The 19289-nt window shown below is 40.4% G+C and overlaps 1 protein-coding gene across 9 annotated transcripts in view; it reads right to left on the bottom strand.

Annotated features, from left to right (window-relative positions):
* The window catches only part of LOC109996126 (cyclin-dependent kinase 17), a 44423-nt gene that overhangs the window by 16799 nt on the left and 8335 nt on the right, over positions 1-19289 (bottom strand). For 6 of the 9 annotated variants that reach the window (XR_010667582.1, XM_065961810.1, XM_065961812.1 and 3 more), the window contains exons 2-4: positions 17772-17932; positions 15094-15258; positions 3159-3292 (exon numbers count right to left, since the gene is read on the bottom strand). Coding sequence is in view for 8 of the 9 variants with exons in the window: in XM_065961810.1 (XP_065817882.1) it covers positions 3159-3292; positions 15094-15258; positions 17772-17932 (460 nt within the window). In the remaining variant the exon portion in view is untranslated. Of the gene's footprint in view, positions 1-3158; positions 3293-6286; positions 7355-15093; positions 15259-17771; positions 17933-19289 lie in introns of those variants that run through there. The other 3 variants (XM_065961813.1, XM_065961814.1, XM_020650089.3) reach the window with 2 other exon arrangements.

Genomic DNA, 19289 nt, shown 5'->3' with positions numbered 1-19289 from the left:
GTTTACAGTCAGGCCAGGAATCTCAGAAACAAGAAAGAAGTAGGAGCAGAGAGATATCACTTGTACAATGTGATTATTAGCTGCTTAAAGTCATATATAACAGATATCTGTCTACAGAGCTGAATGAAAAGCCTAATTGTCATCAGATGATAACCAAAGCGCTCTGGAAATGCATTAGGGCAGATATGTTAAACCTCTTCTGATCACCATATACAGATTATTTTTCTTACCTACAATCGAAGCATACCCCAATGCTAGTGGATACTTCTATTCACACTACATAAGGGACACTATAACACTTCTGAATGGTACCAAAATATATGGACCCTTGCCTGCAGATTGTGCAATCATACATAGAATCTGTAACAGTAATGGAGATTAGCTTCTATTAGCTGATACATGGGCCTGTCAACGTCATTGATCTAGCAGCTCTCATTTAAAAAAAACTTCAACTGGGATGTAGAGGGCTGAATGAAAGGCCAGTTCAAAGCCACTACATGACTGAACTGGTTCCAGAGATGCTTATATACAGAAAACAAGAGAATCAGAGGGTTACCTATTTTTATATTTTTTACAATCGAAACATTTTTTATTTTGTCTTTCATTATGTTTTATCATTAAATGCATTGGTATTGAATACCTGTGTGTAACCTGCTCCTCATTGGCTATAGGCTAACCCCCCTCTTTCTGGCATTTGCCTCAAAACAATTAGTGCGATGCTACTTTTCCCACAATGCATCACTCCTTTATGCTATCCATGTAGGACATGTTTTCTGGCAAGGTGCCAATCACACGTTGTTTCCATGGCAGCGCTGACTGGCTGGCCCCATCCCAACAGCCCCGTGGTACGTGTCCTCGCTGTCAGCGTGTGCACTGATATGTGTGTTTACATGTGAGCGTCAGTGGGAGGGTGGAAAGTGCATGTGTGTGCCTGAAGATGAAAGGGAGAGGGATTTTACGCCTTTAATGGTTTTAACCGAGCTCACTGGCTAGCATAATAACATGCAGTCTTATAAACAAGCCATAACCCCAAGGATGGTGACACACTTTTTGAAATCAACCCCTACAAACACACATTGCACACACACACACTGAAAGCATCGTGAAATGCTCTGCAGGCTGCATGAGCACATTTTCTGAAAAATAATCGGTAGAACATGCACTAACGTGACCTACTGACTTTCAGTTATTTACACGTGTTAGCGTCAGTGAATGTATGAAGCATAAAAAAAGAATACACAGAGCGCAAACAATTCAACACCGTTTACTATAACAACAACAAGCTAGGGTTGCATATTTCTCTCAGAAAAAAAACAAAACAAATGTTGTTAAACTTATTACAATAACATTTCAGGTTTCATGCAATTTGTAAAGCTGTTAAGAATGCTCCTTTATAATAGGGGAAACATGGCTGAAAAGACCCTAATGCCCTCTTACTCACTGGTAAAGATTGAAGACCCATGCACATTAAACACACACAAACACACGTGCCCCCATACTCACAATGCAGAACAGCTCTAGTAGCTCCCTCATTGTCCTCCTTAAACGTGTCTTTCTATACACTCACACACATGCGTTTTCCACGACGCATGCCTCTGACCTGCCACATTACTGCACTCACACTGACAGACAGAGAGAGAGAGAGAGAGAGAGAGAGAAAGAGAGAGAGGAGAGAGGAGGAGGAGGAAAAAAGAGGAAGAGCAGGAGGAGGAGGAGGAGGGGGGGGGGGGGGGAGCAGGAGCAGAGGAGAGAGGAATGGACAGATTCCTGAGGGGGAAAAAGGCAGATGGGGGGAAGGGGTGAACGGAGAGTGTTGACTGTATGAGGAAATGTTTTTTTCTTTTCTTTCCCCCCGTAATTTTGTCCTCAATCTCTCCTTCAACCTCTCTCTTATCGTCTCCTGAGCTCGTTCTTGAGGATCTACTCTTTCTTTGTCATATCAGTAATTATTGCTACTTCCATAATTACTCTCTTGGCCCAGCTTTTCCTTTCCTTCTCTGCCCCCCCCCCTTTCCTTCTCTATCTTTCTCTGTGGTAAAAGTGGTCCAAATTAGTCCCTTCCACCGTTCACAGCAGTCGGAGGCAGCAGCCTGTGTGTCCAGAGGCATTTCCCATAATACTGCTGCACTCATCACTCTGCAACTCCTAAAACGCACGCGCGCGCACACACACACACACACACACACACACACACACACACACACACACACACACACACACACACACACACACACACACACACACACACACACACACACACACACACACACACACACACACACACACACACACACACACACACACCTCTCTGACCCAGACATTAGGCACAACCTCAAGGATGTGGCAAAAACAAGGCAGTTAATGGCTGCTTTGCCTTACTGCAGATGGCAGAGGTGCACTCACATGGAACTTATTGTATGTTAAAGCAGGTCATAAATCTAAAGGTCTGTGTTAGAAGTGGTATACTTTACGGTAATGTATTGTATTATACCGAATGATATCGTACTGTATCGTATTGGATCGTATAGTAATGTACAGTTCTGTTCCATACCGTTGCATATTACACAGTATTGTATTTTTTTATCATATTAAACCTTATTGTACCTTATTGTATATTACACATACAGTAAGTCCACCACAGTATACATTAATTATTACACTCAAATCAAACCCATCTAAAAAATGAGAAAAATGTGAATTCATACAACACCATGTTTAAAGGAATCTCCTGAGTGAACGAATTAACTACCTTATCTTCTGATACATCTTGATTATCTCGATTGATAATGGATTTGTAATGCCAATATTAGTTACAATGTTTTGCAGGTACATTTTTTAAAATGTGACCATGATACATACTAAACAGAACATTCTTATTTAAACTTGTCAGAGCTCTTTACAGTGAAAACTATATCGTGTAGTGGCCTGTATCCCCATTTTGCTTCTCTGCAGTTTCTATTTACATATCAGGGGATATATATTAATATTATGGATATGCTTAAAGCGAATAAAAGCAGGTACCGCTACAATATTTCACCCTGGTACTGACATCTAAAACTTTATGGAGTCTGCATATAGTTTCCTTTTTGATGTGCTGTTACCCTGAAAATTGAAGAAAGTCCAAATTAAATTTTGTACGTGTCTTTGGCTTCTCATACCTCATTAGAGATGCGCCGATGGTGGTTGTTCCGCATGCGGACCCTGACTGGACTCTGGACCTCATCAGAAGATGTCCCTGATGCCTGGTCGCTCTCCCCATCTGAACCCATCTTCACATTCTCATGGACAATACCTGCAAGACACAGAGACACAGAGTGTTATTTTCAGGTACAGAATTGCATTAACATTTTACTTTTAATGTTCATTTTGTGTTCTTTAAAGGCTTAATGCATCTTTTTTGGTTCTTCCTTGATCAATCTCTCCAATGTACCTATCACATGACACAGCATTTTGTATTTAAATTGAATCCCCCCCCCCCCCCCCTCCTTAAAAGCCATAGTGGGGTCCCAATTCCCAGAGGATGGATAGTACCACCAGCCATGCAGGAATGATGGGTGAGTGTTTATAAAATACCATTGGTAAGAAGAGGAGGTCAGAGATCGATATCACCATGCATGGAACGAGAGCTTTCCCGTCTTTGCCTGCCACCCCCCACACCTCCATTCCCCTCCTGAATCCATCTGATTAATGAGTCACGGTGCAGTAGACAGGACAGCCTCCTTCAATGGTCTGTGAGTAAAAGTGGGGGAGGGGTCTCTCTTTGGGTTTCAGTGTATGGTGCCTGAAAGCTCAAGTTTGGGTCATACAGTATACAGCATATACAGTAGAAGTGTGTGTGTGTGTGTGTGTGTGTGTGTGTGTGTGTGTGTGTGTGTGTGTGTGTGTGTGTGTATTTGTCTTGTGTGAGTGGAACTGTAAAGCTCACTTCTAGAGATAGAAACGTTGTACTTTACCATCCTGACTGTTTACATTTGAAACATCTAGCAGAGTGACAGAAGGAGGGAAAACAAGGGGATCAGTGGAAGAAGAAGCGTAAAGAAAATGGTCCCTTGAGTGTTTGTGTCACATCAACCATGAAAAAGAACTAGTAAGAGCCAGATAGGTAGAGGTATTTATTATATGTATGCACTATCAGTTATGTGTGTGTGTGTGTGTGTGTGTGTGTGTGTGTGTGTGTGTGTGTGTGTGTGTGTGTGTGTGTGTGTGTGTGTGTGTGTGTGTGTGTGTTTGGGGTGGATGGGGGAGGGGGGGCACATATTACACAAACCCACCTGGGGCTGATTCTAGGTCATTTGTGTGTCTCTTTCATGTAGTCAAGGTTAGTATTTGGGAAAAACAAGCTGGTCCATCTAACATTATTATAGATGTAAAAATTTGATTTTTTTAACACAATTTAGCCATTTTCCATGAAGTTACTTTATAAAATTGTTTATTTTTATTGTTTAGTATGTTACCCTATGGCTGGGATTATATAAAAAGTTAACAAAAATCTCATCAAAATTTGAAACAAAAAAATGAAACTATTTCTAAACTGAATCTTATATTCAATTCTTTAAACTTAAAAGCTAACTTCATATATAAACTGCAGCAGTAGTTTTCATACTGAAACAAAAACACAACTACGAGTGAAGACCCCAGCTGCTTATTTCAGCCTACATCTGTCCTTTAGTCTTACTATCTGTTGACTAAAGCAGCATATGTTGATTATGACACAATACATCTGTGTAAAAGCTTAGTAAACCTCCTGGTGGTCATTTAGATCTCTAAGTCTGAGGTAATGCCTGTGGCCTCAAAGCCAGACACAAGAATACAGGCTGTGCATGTGAAATAGCTGGTTAAGAAAACCGAGTAGTCAGTAGTCATATCAGGAATCAACCCTCACAACCCTCATGCTGAAACATTAAACTTAAGGTAACCAACACCAACATTGATGGAAATTGATACAGGATATCAACATACTGGCAGACACACTCACATGATCACATGATCACAACAGGCAAGTATCCAGTGGGATTATGTCACAGGTCTTTCTCACTTTTCAGAGAGGTCCTGATCTTGTCTGTTTGTGTAAATAACCAAGTCATGAGGGTAGGATCAGACAAGATGACTGACCTTGGAGGGAAAATTTCCATTACCTTGGCCCTGATAATATGAAACAATGATGTTCTGCAGAATATCTCTCTGTAAAACAAAAATCACACATACTTACTAAACACACAGGACTTTCCAATCTGGTCTCCTGCAGGTTCTTTCTGCTCTGTTTCCATAGAGCAGACAGTCAATGTCATGAGCTACCTCTCTGCCTCTCTGTGTAGAGCCAGGCTGGCCTAGTTACAGTTTGCTGAACCATGCTAGCGTGTTTACAAGAGTGAGTGGACTGCTTTTAGGACTATCCTTACCTCACCTATAACTCTGCATGTACTCCACTTAGCTAGAAATCCATCTCTGGCACACGTTTCAGTGCCTCAGAAAATGACTGAAAAGTCAGTTGAAAGGATGTAAAGAAGTAAAGTAAGATTTCCATTAGGAGCCATTCAAAGAGTAATGGAAATATATTTGTATAAGCCCTTGCTTGGCAAGGCCAGAGAGAGTTCAGTAGGGTTCACTGGAATGAGTATTGGCTGTCCACATCTAACCTATTAAGCACTAATATAACTAGGCTTTTAAATTAAATCATTTTATTTATTTTGCTCCAAGTCTGGGATCTCTAAGACATTTTACGAGCCAGCTATAGCATCCCGTCTGAATTTGGCACAAGCAGCAGGAATACGGCTCCTGCAGGCAACGTGCTGACAAGCAAATGAATGAAATATTCAAAAGAAGAACTTGAAATAGGGCATGGGATCCAGAAAGATACACAAACTCGGTGCCCCCTGGCCAACCAACTGCTTCTCTCATTTTTTAAACCAGCAACATTTCGGAAATTATGTTTCGAAATTAATGATGTTCAAAGTGGCAAGATCAGCAACTCCAGAGAGAAAAACACGATTTTACATAAATCCTTGTCTTTGTATCTAATAACACCTCAAGGCACGAGTCTGATCTTCAGTTAATGTCCAACAGAATGAAATTGTACACATTGAGGTGTTAAGTTGTATCTATAAGAATACATATTTGTGGTCAAAACATACTCATCAACTGAACCACATTTTTTTGTTTAGTTTACGTTTTCATGAAACTGTTGGATCTGTCATCAGTACAGTCTTCAAATGTATTTAGACTCTTTCACAACGAAGGATCAGGATACAGGGGAACTTGATAATGGAGATGACAGTGATGCACTCACCGATACGGTTTCCTGGAGGACGGCATGAGTCCAGCACCCGAAGCATACGAAAAGGTGACAGCCTCAGTGGGGTGTCTCTCTCCCCCATTCTAAGCCCCTCGCCCATCCTAGCCTCCCCTATTCTCGGTTCTCCCGCACTGGGAGCGCGAGCAGGGCACCCTTGAGGGTTGCCCGACGTATCCATTGTTCCAGAGGATTCAAAGTGCTGCAGTTGAAGGTGTGATTAAAAATTCAAAAAAGACATTTCATACAGAAATAGAAAGTCCAGGCCTTGACTTGGGGACAACTTAAGTCCAGCCAAAGTGTCCCAGTTCTTTGTGGGACCCTCGCTTCAGAACTTGCTGCCACTTGAGGGTTAAATTTTTCTAGACGAAATCCAATCGTCTGTCCTTCCCAGAGATCCCCACGCAGTAAAGAGCAGGTCTTACATCCGGAGGACAGTGCAGACTGCACAAGCACACTAATCACAATGCAACAACTCCCTCTGCTACTACTCCACTTTAGCACTCACTCTCTCTCTCTCTCTCTCTCTCTCTCTCTCTCTTTCTGTAGACACTCCCTCGCTCCACCTCTCCTTTCTTGCTCTTTTTTCTCTCTCTGCAGTCACACTCTGCCTGCTGACTAAGGAAGGTCAAATAGCGTGCAGGTAGATAAAATGCTGCAGAGACAGCAAACGCACACACCGACACGCTGAAAACTGTTACACTCCATCATCTCGGAATAACAGGTGTTCAGTCTCTATCTGTGATTCACACCGCAGTACACACGTGCAGAGACCCAAACGTACAGCTCATCCTCCTTTTAGGACGGAAAAACACCTCATCACATCTATCTCTCCTTTTTGTCTCTCAGCTTTTCTTCTTCTCTTGTTATTTTTACATTCACAGTCCAGTGTCTTCTTTTTTCTTGATGTTTTCCTCCTTCTCTCAGATCTCTTTCCTGTGTCCTTCCTCTTTCTCCTCCCTGATTCAGGCTGTTTTGCTGCTCTCCTTCCTTCCACTCCCTCTCTCGATAACTCCCTCCTTGCCTGTGGCGCCCCTATCAGTGCTTTCAGGGTTGTTTGTCCTCCTGCTCCCTCCCTTCACCTTGCTATTACTCCCCTCCCTCTCATGTGATACTAATCTTTCTCTCTCTCTCTCTCTCTCTCTCTCTCCCTCCTTCACTTCCCTTTTCTCTGTCTGCGTCCAGAGATGGTTATTGAATGCACTGTATAATTCTCTTTCTGTTCTGGAGCCGTTGACAACAGTTTCTGCCAAATCAGTCTCTCTATACACGCCGTCTGTATTTCTCTATGTCGTTTGTCTTCTCTTGCTCTCTTTTCTGCTTCCTACTCTCCTTTCACCTTGCCATCTTCCTCCGTGTCCTTATCAATCTTTGGCGCAGAATTCAAACCCTGAGGCGTTTCAGTGACGCCTCTAGCATCCCTGCTTCCATCTTCTTCTACCCATACATCCTCCCACCCTCCTCGTTCTCTCACACTCTCCTTCCTCCTTGGACCTGAAGTGCACGCCATTATTCATGCTCAACCTGTGCACACATACACCGTACATCCCTATAAATAAACACAACAATATCTGTATGTGGCACAGCTGCAGAGCATATACATCATAAACAAACACATTTCTCTAACGAGGAATTATTTAGCAAGATGCAGAAGTGGCATTCATGAAGTTCCAACATAATATTCAATCCATTCCAAACAAAATGTGCAGTATCGCCAGAAGGGGGCAGAACAACAAGAATCAAGGGCTTTGTTGTTGTTGTTTTTCAGTTATACCAGCATGCTTAGACTTCCCATTACCTCCTAATTATGATCAACACAACACAACATTAGATCAATCTTGTGTATAAGGAAATTTTCTATTATTTATGAGGAGAATTAATTTGATTGGTCAGGGCAGGCTGATATACAGCAACAACATAATAATCTACATTTAAGTACTACAAAAGTCACAAGGCAGGCAATTTCAGCATTAGGAGTATTTTAACTATTTAAACCCAATGTTAACCCCCCCCCTTACTGTCATTTAAAGGGTAATCAGAACCACCCAGGTTTGTCCGTAATTGTTTAGTATAGTACATAAGTTTTGGGGTTTTGTTATTTATGTAATTAGGTGACAGCATATTGTAATTAGATATATTCTGCTGATGGGAATATGTGTTATATATGTATGTAATTAGATATTGGTAAGTAATTATATTATTTTATATTATGTTAAAGAGCCCGACTGATAAATCGGCCAGCCAATAATATCGGGCGATATTAGCATATCCAGTGACTATCGTATTCGGCTAATTTTAGCACAGACATGTACCGATATTACGAGATTTACTCACCAGTCAAATAGCATTTCATTTAAGTATCATTGGATTACACTAGCTGTTCTCTGTCACCAGCAGAGTGTGCTATATGGATTACAACAAGCATCATCACTCTCCAGAATGTGAAGCATTGATGCACATACATGCTCAGTTACCTTCCAGTTGTCTGAGTGACCGTCTTGTCTTTGTTATACTGTTTATAAGTGTTTGATAACTGCATTTGAGGGAACAACAAAATACATTTGTATGTTTATGTCTATCTCTACGCATTGATCATAGATATAAGAAAGATATCAGCCGATATATATCGGTATCAGAAAATCCATATCGGTCGGGCCCTATTATATTATATACTATTGCATTTAAGTATAATTAATAACAATTAAGTTGAGTAAAAAGGGGAAGGATTAATTCAGTTTTAACTTCTTCCTACTTCTTTTCGAACATGTAAAATGTAAGAGAGAATGAAGGACTTGGACTATTTCTTCTTCTGTTGTGTATTTGTTTTCTACATGTTAACTCCATTTTAACTCCAGCTATTGTTTATCTTTTTTCTTTTCTTTTCTTTTTACAAACTTTACAAAATAAAGACATCAATCCATCAATCAAAACTTTGCATAACTTTTTATTCTAATTTTGTATAATGTTAAAGCTAGTTTGGGCTATTTTTCAGAAAGGCTGTCTAGAGGTATATTTCAAAGACGATGGAGGAGATTGAAGCTTTTGTTGTTAGCTCTTTTTTCCACTGGTTGCACATTTCCTCACATGATAACAATGGAACTGCAGTACATGCAACAACAAAAGTAACCAAATGATGTGTTTGCTATGTCATTGTATTGAATGGCAACTGCATCCAAAATGCCAGTAAGATAAAGCATCAAACGCCATCTTTCCTCTGATTACTCTGAAGGATTAACACTTTAGAAAAAAACTTTTCTTCAAATGTGTTTGACAGCCTTAAGATGAATCCTCACCTCTCCCTTCTTGTCAATAATCTTGAGTGTCTGCAATAGACCTTAACTAACCAAACACGCTCATGCAGAAAAGCTCTTACACCCTACATGTCAATAATGCTGCGCTTAATTATAAGACCATTTACACAAACGCACAATCATATTTGGCAGTAGCAAAGATGTTATGTTCTAAATGCTTAGATGAGCAAATAAGTGGGACTTTACTCTTACCACATTTTGAAAACATATTGAATCTAGCTAGGTGTGGGGTGTTTATTAAATAAATATTTGGGCTTTAGGATTGCAGTGTACACTTTAATTGCTTCTCGGGATATGCACATTATGTTTTCTCATGGGCTCATTACACCATACTTAAAAACCAAAGTCAGGCAAAGAAAGTAATGGCAGTTTTAAGGGCATTGACAGACGTATATTGATGTAGTGCGCTGCATCCTTGAGCTTAAGAAGTCAAGGACAAAAACTCGCCACTCAACCCTCCACCCATCACTGTCTGTCTGTCTCTTTGTATGCACAAGTGCAACTGTGCACATCAGAGACTTCTCTCATGCTCTGCAGCCACCTCCATGCAGATTTTTTTCACTTTGCAGGACACCTTTCTTGTACCGAAACTCATTTGTCCCATTTGCTTCGCTACATTAGAGTTTCCAACAAAAGATATTGTTTTGACCATACTTTTACCGTAAATACCACAATCTGCCTCCAGACTATAGTGAGACAATAAAAATCAAAGTGCATTTAACATCCCAGAGGAATACACAAACACAAAAAAGGAACGCACTCACGAGGATAGAGGGAGGGGGAATTTAGACTGCGGTAATTACCTCTAAACCTTTTATCTGCATCTAAGGAATCTTATTATTCAATTACTGCGACCAGAGTGCCTACTGTCAGCTACCGGCACTGTGCATGCTGGTCCCAAACGCCTCACCCAACCCCTCCCTCCTTTCCCTGCACAGCTCTGAAAAACCACAAGCATTCTTTAGCAACATGTTCGCCTCCAGCAAAAGCTAATGTTACAGCAAGATGCACAAGGAGCTTACAACTAGATAAAAGGCCCCCGCTCCATTGTTCTTATAAAATCCAATCAGGGAGTGAACTAAGAGGGTTGGTCCGAGCAAATGGACGGCCGAGGGAGTGTATAGGGAGCGAGGGAGAGGGGCTATAGCGACTAATGCTGTAAATACATCACATTAAATCCCTGGCACAGATAAGGGCAGTGCACAGGGAGAGAGATAAGGGTGGTCTGAAAAAAGCTTTCCGTCTTTTATCGTTGCCCCATTCTGGGTTTTATCTGGGGGTTAAATATAGTGTTATGATGTATGTGAAGGGAAATGGACAGAGGGGAGAGGAAAGAATGAGAGGAGACATATGTGGCAGCGTCAGAAATAGAAGCCTGAAAAGAGTGGGAAGCTTTTCAGCAGACTCCTTTCTCTCTGGAAAAGAGACAGCAGGGCCGAGTAATCCTCAACAGTGTAAGCACAGTTCTTAAGAGTGAGAAATAGATGAGGTAGTGGTGAAAAGAAATCTTCTCCTTGCTGTAAGTACAGTGTGCAGGGAGGGAGTAGGTGTTGGCCCTGTTAGCAACAGATGGACCACAAACCTGTAAAAGCTCTCTGGCGACTGGCTTCAGGCCAGAGAGCCATAATATACACATATAACCCCGCAGTTAGGCCTGACTAAGGAGATGAAACAGTAATTCAGCTGAATCCTCCTTCAGATGGATAGAGCAAGTCAGAGAAAGGCATGAGAAAAGGGTGGACAGTATCTTTAGTGCAGCAGGAAAGAGAGATTGCATCATCATGTGGCTCTATTAAAGGCTGCAACGTGCTCCGACTACTGAGTGGCACACCGTGAGTCAGCGAGAAGGATCACTGAGAAATACACACACGCACGCACGCACACTCACACTCACACTCACACACAACGAGTACACGGCGTACCTCTTAACATTTCAAACTTCACCTTATCACGTTTTTTTAATAATAGAGTAGCTTCTGCTTTAGGTTCTGAGTCAAGTAATGTCCTTTTTAGGGCTTCTGTGTGCTCAAGGGCAGCTGTGGATTACAGAGAATGAAGTGACTCACTGCCAGACCAAACGCTTTTAAAATTGGTACAAGTTCATACAAATGACTCGTGTATCTTTATTCCCTATACTTGTCCTAACTCTAAAAGGTTCCAACCAGAATTACTGCAAACGTTTCATTTATTGGAATTCAAAGATTTTGTCCTTGACTGTTGTGTATAGTTCTTCTACATTGTAAATAGTAAATAGTGTAAACATTTTTGGTAATACAATTATTTGCTTTCTTTGCCAAGTGTAAAATCAGAAGATCCATACTACTCTTATACTGCATCTGTTTGTAATGTATGAAGCCACAGAGAGAAGGCGGTTTGCTTAGCTTAGCACAAAGGCTGACAGTAGGCGAGACAGTCGGATAATAAGATTTCTCCGACAATCAATACCACATATTAAAGGTAGGGTTTGTCAAAAACAATCTTTTAGGCGCAAGTTTAAATGTGTCTGTCTGTAGTTGAAAATAGTTTGGGAAATCAAATGCTGAAGGCTAGCATCTGTGATTTTATTGATCATGTATATATATATCATTACGGTCTGAATAGCCTGTCTGTCAGCTATTCTCTATCCATCTCACTTTTTCTGTCTGCCACTCTATCCCGCTTTCTTTGCAGTTGGCTGTCCACCAATGAGTCTGGTCCTGCTCGAGGTTTCTGCCCATTTGTTTCTTTTCATCCAATGTCTTGATGATGGTGAATATATATTGAATAAAAGAAAGTGCTGCCTAGACCTGCACTATATGTAAAGAAGGGTAACAATACGCCATACATGGCCAATGACATACAGTATATAACAATAACATAACAATACAGCCATTCTATGCTATTGCAAAATGATCATAATGATACATAATGATCTGATTAACTGCAAAATGCACCCTAAAATTGTCAAGTGCAGAATGAATGTCACCTCTCGTCAGGATTCATCCATGACCGTCTTTTCACCTACATAACCCCCTGGTGTCAACTTCTTCTTTGGCCAATAAACGTCCATTCATGGGATGAGTCAAACTGCAAAGGGAATCTTCTTAGAGTGCTATTTTTTTTTCTACATCAATATTTGGCACCAGTGATATAATCAGGATAACATGAGTCAGGAAAACGATATTGCTGTATTGCTATTTAGAAATAGATATTGATCAATATCGATAGTGAAAACTATTCCCAGTCCCTCTGTCTTAACAGTTATCTTTTAAGGTTCATCCATCCGCTGTTATCATATTCCCAGCTAGCAGGATCACAGTGCACTATAAGCTCCTGATGAAGACTAGTTCTTTTGTCAGCAAGAGTTCAGTGGATGCTCAGCGGATTCTCGTCGTGGTCTATCTGCAGTTCACTCAGCCACGGACTCAGGGGATGCAAAGCACAAAGCTAATATGACTCCTGAAGGAGCTCCAGTGGAACTAACACTCCCCCTACCACTCTGTCTGTCACTCCTTCCTTTCATCTTTACTTCTCATTTCTCGCTCTTTATCACTCAGTCCCTTGTAATCAATCTCTTGCCATTTTCTGAGCTGCGTTTCATTCTGACTTCCTTTTCACTCGATAGCTGTCTTTCTCTTCCTCCCTGTCCCTCTATCCCACTGCCAATGATATAAGCCGTTCTGTCACACTGGGGAATGAGATTAGGATCCATAGATCCACAGACCACACGTTCCATTACATGATGCAGACGGACAGATGGAAAAAGTGAGTTTTATGAGCATCTGGGTGATTTGAGTATTGTGCATCAATTTGTGTGTGTGTGTGTGTGTGTGTGTGTGTGTGTGTGTGTGTGTGTGTGTATGTGTGTGTGTTTGTGTATGTTGGATTAAGGTCATTAGAGTTTTAGCCTCCAGATTCGTAGTAGCTGTTGGGAGGATAGCCAAGATGTGTCAGTAAATACGGTTTTATACTAAGAGAAAACCCCCAATAATGCATGCCCACACACACACACGCGAACATAACACTTTGTGATTACAGGAAAAACTGTATCTACAAGACATCAGTGTGCAGGTTAGTCTCCCACCCAGAGATGGCAGTATTGCTCAAGGTTACAGTAGCAAAATCCCCAATTTTACACAAATGCACAGCTGAACATTCAGTCATTCTTTTCAAGCATGCAGAAAAGAAGCAGAAGAGTTATCTTCATGAAAATAAGTAGAAAATTATCCAACAAGAAAATGACAAAGAACTGGTCGGAAAAGATAAAAGGAAACAACCTCAGTAAAATGTATATGTATGTAAATGTGATGCTAGGAAGTGTGTTTGCTTTCAGATAAAATAAGTAGGGCCAGACCGATTCAGGATTTCTTGGCCAATACAGATTGAATTAAATAAAAAATGTTCAATATGAATATATTGGCTGATATCTTATCTTATGATAATGATATATAATGAAGTCAAGATTTTTCTTTTTACAGATGAACAAACGCCTTTTATTACCAGGATAACAACCGAGCACTGAAAAAACAGTTTTTGCTTAGAAATTATCAATTGTAAAAAAAATAATAACCTTAAATTTAATAAACAAAGTTATATTGGCACATATTGGAGAAAATTAGCCAATATATATATATATCTGATATAAGATTGATTATTTTCTAGTTATTTTTATGCCTGTCCACTTTGGGTCCAATGAAGCATTTTATAGCGTGCAAACTGGAAGTGCATTGGTTTAAACGTCCACATGACACTCATTAGGAAGCAGGATGAGAATCTTTGTCAGACCACTTACAGACTTACTGGAAAGGGTCAGGAAAGAGATGAGATGTAATGCTTTCATGGGGGTCGTCAAGATGGACACGGACTGAAAGTTCCATTTGTAAAAAACAATACTGTAGGTATTAATTTCAGTCTGCCTCATGACTCGCAAACAAACCACCACAGTAGGTTGACTCAAGAACCTGAGTTTAAAAAAAATGTGCTCATAGGAAATTAGACTTAATGAATGAATAAATGAATGAATAAAATGAAATCTAGTTGTTAAGCAGCAGGATTGCTTTTTGAACTGTAGTGTTAAAAAAATATTGAAATATTTTCTATTTAGTGTTCATAGTGCTATAAGTACAAGTTAGAAATCATGAACACATCAAAATAAATTGTGGGTAAAGTACAAACTTCATGGCTGCTAACTAAAGCTAATGCAGAGGACTGAAACATTAGCAGACAAAATTATTTTGCTGACTATTCATAGTGGAGTATAAGTATAAAGCAACATGCAATGAAAATGCTTAAGTACTGCAAACAAAAATCTCAATTTTGTCGAGAGGTGCATTGTTTAAATGTTTAAAATGAATCCCTTATTTATGATGGGCTAAGATCTGCTTAGGGTTTTGTTTTTTAATTCCTCAAACTGATTATACAGAAATTTGGATTTTCACCAATGAAGCACTTTGTGTGTGTATGTGCTTATGGGTGTTGTGCACACTTTACTGTGTAATGTGTGTGTGTTTGTACCCAGAGATCCAGTTCTGTGCAGGTTTAGGAAGGCTCTGTCTCTTTCCAGCCCCCCGCCTGGCTCTCTGCGCAGGGCGGTGCGGCCCAGATGACCAGCATATTGACGCAGGAAGGAGGGAGCACTGTGTGAGGCGGGAGGGTGCAGGGCGCACACCACCATCGGCTCTGAGACACCCGATGCAAAGCAAGGCGAAGGTAAGAAAAAAAAGGGGGGGGGGGGCAGTGCAAGAGAAGACAAGAGAGTGAGAAGAAAGCTCAGAAGAAAAGCAGGTTGACAAAAATGAAAAAAAGTAGAAGGTCAAAACCAGAAAAAGGACAACAAGTATGAAGGGAAGGAGAAAAAAAAAGAAGATGAAGGGTTGGGGGACAGCACAAGAGAGGGGGAAAAATAAAAGAAACAGGAAGAAATTGAAGAATTGAAAGGGGAAAACAGTAGTCAGGAAAAAATGATAGCACAAGGTCACAAAGAGAAGTAGCAGAACATGTAATAACAGTTCAATATGCAGTAAGAGAAGATAAAAAGGTGGGAATGCATACAGCTGCTGAATCTGTGTTAGCAGAGGAAAACAGCAGAAAGTTTAAGAAATAGAAATGGAAGTTGAGTGAGGCAGGCGGGGGAGAAAATGTGTCCAGTCATAGACTGATGAAAACTGATTTTGAAGAATAATGATTTATTTTTTTCAAAAAGAGAGACATGGATGAGAAGTACAAACAGGAATGAAGACTAAAACAGATATTTAGAAGGCCTCAGTTTAGCTCAGTTGGTAGAGCAGGCGCTTCTTATACAAAGGTCACAGCACTCAAAGAATCGGCCGTAGGTTTGACTCCCTGCCTTCAAACTTTCCCCCAACTGTCTCTCTTCAGCTGTCCAATCAATAAAGGCAAAAAGGCCATGAAAAATAATCCTAAAAAAGATATTTAGCTAAAATTTCAGCTTCTTGATAAAGCAGAGGAACCCTAAACGACCGCTCTCAAATATGTGGTAAACCCTGTCAGCATGCATCACCTTTCTTTCACACTTATTAGCATTAATGAATCCTTTCTGCGGAGCGTGGGTGGATGCCCACTTGTCATATCTCCTATCCTTCAAATAATCCTTAACTATTCTCCATAGTAAATTCCACTGTGATCTATAATAATTAGGCTTAAATGCTTCTTTAAAACCCCCACAGAATTAGTTTCCAGTACAACACGTCTTCCAGAGACAGAACAGAACAACGGCTCTCTGGTCAGCGCTAAATTGCTTCTTATTAGCACCTTGACAAATGTGAAGACTATTTTCTTTCGGCTCTTTTGCACATTTTAATCACGGCATATAAAGTGTGGGGAGGGTCAGGAGTGTGCTATGGCGAGAGAGGAGGACAGAAAAGATTCTCGGTGCAAGATGTAGAGCAGTGGTTAAAGTTTAATGTCCCTCTCCTCATCCTCTACATCACTTCCTCCACCCCCATCCCTCTCTTATCCCTGCACCTTAATGCAGTCACTGGAAAATGAACTGAAGTATCTTCAGCTGCTAAAGACTATAGATAATGATGTAAAAAACAGAAGGAAGAAGAAAAATATGAAGGAAATAAACATGGATACGGATGTGGAAACCCAGCAGCAGGAATAACAACAACTAGTAAAAATGAGGAAACATTACCACTCCTTGTACTCAAACTGAAGCATAAAATAACACACAGTTATGCTGAGTGCCTCAGACCTCTTCAATAACACACAGCTATATTTGAACATTGAGACTTTTCTATGTTTCCTACTTTATTTTGGTCTTTTCTCTTTCTTTTTCTGTGAGACAAAAGCATCTGCTGATCACAAAGCAAACTCCCTCTTTATATGTTCTGATCTAATTTTATTTCAAGCCAAAAGGAGACACAAACACACACACAAAAGACCAGTAAAATACACACCAACTCACACACTGTTTGCACAAGGTGGAAGATATCCAGCAGATGGCACCCAGAGTTTCTGAGAAAATATTACTATTTTGCATTATCACTCTTGCTCAAGTAAATGCAAAAAAAAAAAAAAAGAATGCGTGTGAATGGGAATACTTGACATGGACAAATGAAGTGAAGTGGACAGAGAAGAGACAGTGATGAAGAAGATGCTGAGGCTCCAGTGATTTAAAAAGCTCAGATGATATTTGAACAACTCTTTTGGACATGCTTGCATTAACTTGTGTATGATTTCATGAAGCAGATCTGTGTAAATGAAAGACATAAGAGTGGAGGACAGCGAAAAACTTGCTGCTAAAACTTTTCATAACATTCATGATCAGTGATGACCTCATTTCTGGCTCCCTCCGCCTACATTACTATTTGTAAACCTCCACATCAGTTAGAGTTTGTTTTTGTTCTGACAACATGATAAAGTGCTCCTTGGTACTTTTTTTTAACTTGTCCTGTGAGCTAAGGCATCAGCTATGACAGATGTAGCAGTCAAACTAATCACTTTAGGACTCCTAAGAGCGTTATTTACTTTATTTACTTGCAGTTTGTAGATAACATTCACATGGTATATAGAATATAAAATTATTCAACATTTAAAAGACATTCTTAGGTAAGATTTGAAATAGGTTCTCTCTCTCAGTCAGTATACAGTTTTGTCTGTGTAAGGGCATGTGCTAAGATGCCTGGGTGCACATGTGTAGTGTAGGTGCATTAGTTCACGTGTCTCACCATTGTCCCTGGCCGTGGATGGCTCGTCCAAGGCCATCTGTTCTGCCAGTTCTGATAGCGAGTCGTCGACTGGCCGAGCGCTACGTAGAGACATGGACAGCCTCCGCTTGATTATCTTCATCCTGTCCATCTTCTCAATGGTACCACCAGGGCCCACAGGCCTGAGGAGGAAACACAACCACCATCATTATTATTATCCCCATCTGATCAGCAGCACTGTGATCCTGCCAGCATTCCTCGCGTTCACATGGCTGCCATTTCCCTCTGACATCACACTCAGGGTAGAAGGCTAAAATGATCTTATGTCATAGTACTGGGTCTGGGTGTTGCAAGTTGTAGAATCTACTGAATTTAACAGTTGTTACCCTTTACTGATAATTTGCATTTGAAAACATAGTGGACAGTGAAAATGAAGTTAAAACAACATTCGATTACCCATTAGCTACAATCAAAAGACAATATTCAGCATATTCGCCACTCATATTACTGTAAGCTAACTATCAAATGTGTTACTGTTAGCTAGCTATCATGTGTGTTGTTTTTGTCTTTACTACAGAATTAAAGGTGTTGGTTATACTAACTGTTGACTGACAGTAGCTAAAGGATGATCAAATAAAAGCTAATGAATTCATTCAGCCACTTCCAAGCTAACAGTACTGTTAGCTGGCGATCAGATTGGTTCCTGTTAGCTTGTCATCAATTTGTTTTGACAAATTTAAGGCTCAATGTTTTTCATCGATTTGTAAAAAACCTTCAAAAGTATTGTAAACATTCCGCCTTAACTAGACTCTTGTCTGAGAGGCAAAATTATATCAAGTAAAGGTTAATGTTAACAGCACAGACTACATGGACGTATTTCTCAGTGACATCAGCCATTGGTTGTGCCAGACAAACCAACAGGTGTTGAAGTGATGGAGGCGGGAAAGCAAACTGGTTCAGATATCAATGATTCTACCAGACCTTAAAAGCCTCAGCATTTTTCGAAAAAAGCTCCACAGCCAGAAACGTGGTAAAACTATGATAAATATTGGACAATGTTTTGAAAAAGAGAGAGAGGTTAGAATGCAGAGAGGTTTAAAGAATGATGCGGAGCTGGTTTAACACTAAAACTTTAGTCTCCGCGAAATTGCAACCTTCTTGCAAATCCACTCTAAGGATGAGGGGTCGGGGAAGACAGCTCTCTTCAACGTTTTGAATTTAAACTGTAGTACCAATTTCAAACGCCAGGTGTCAGAGTAACATGGTGCACCTTTAACTAGAAACATGGCCTGATGTTACTCTATAGTTTCACTGTTTACTGTCTCTTTGGTGGTTGACCAATGAATATTAATTCTAAACGCTATCCCACTGTGAAAGTGATGTCACAGGAAAATGGAAGCATGTGAAAATGGTCATCTGTTGTCATTACAAGCAACAATAGCTAGATCCACTGCCATGTTAGCCTACACTGTATAGTGAAACTTCTGCAGTGCAGCTTGGTGTATTTACCACAGTTCTTTGATCTCTCGGTGATTGTGT

This window comes from Labrus bergylta, chromosome 12 (genome assembly GCF_963930695.1).
Source record: "Labrus bergylta chromosome 12, fLabBer1.1, whole genome shotgun sequence".
Classification (NCBI taxonomy): Eukaryota; Metazoa; Chordata; class Actinopteri; order Labriformes; family Labridae; genus Labrus; species Labrus bergylta.
The sequence above is the reverse complement of the archived record's forward strand: the minus strand, read 5'-3'. Positions and strand labels throughout refer to the sequence as shown.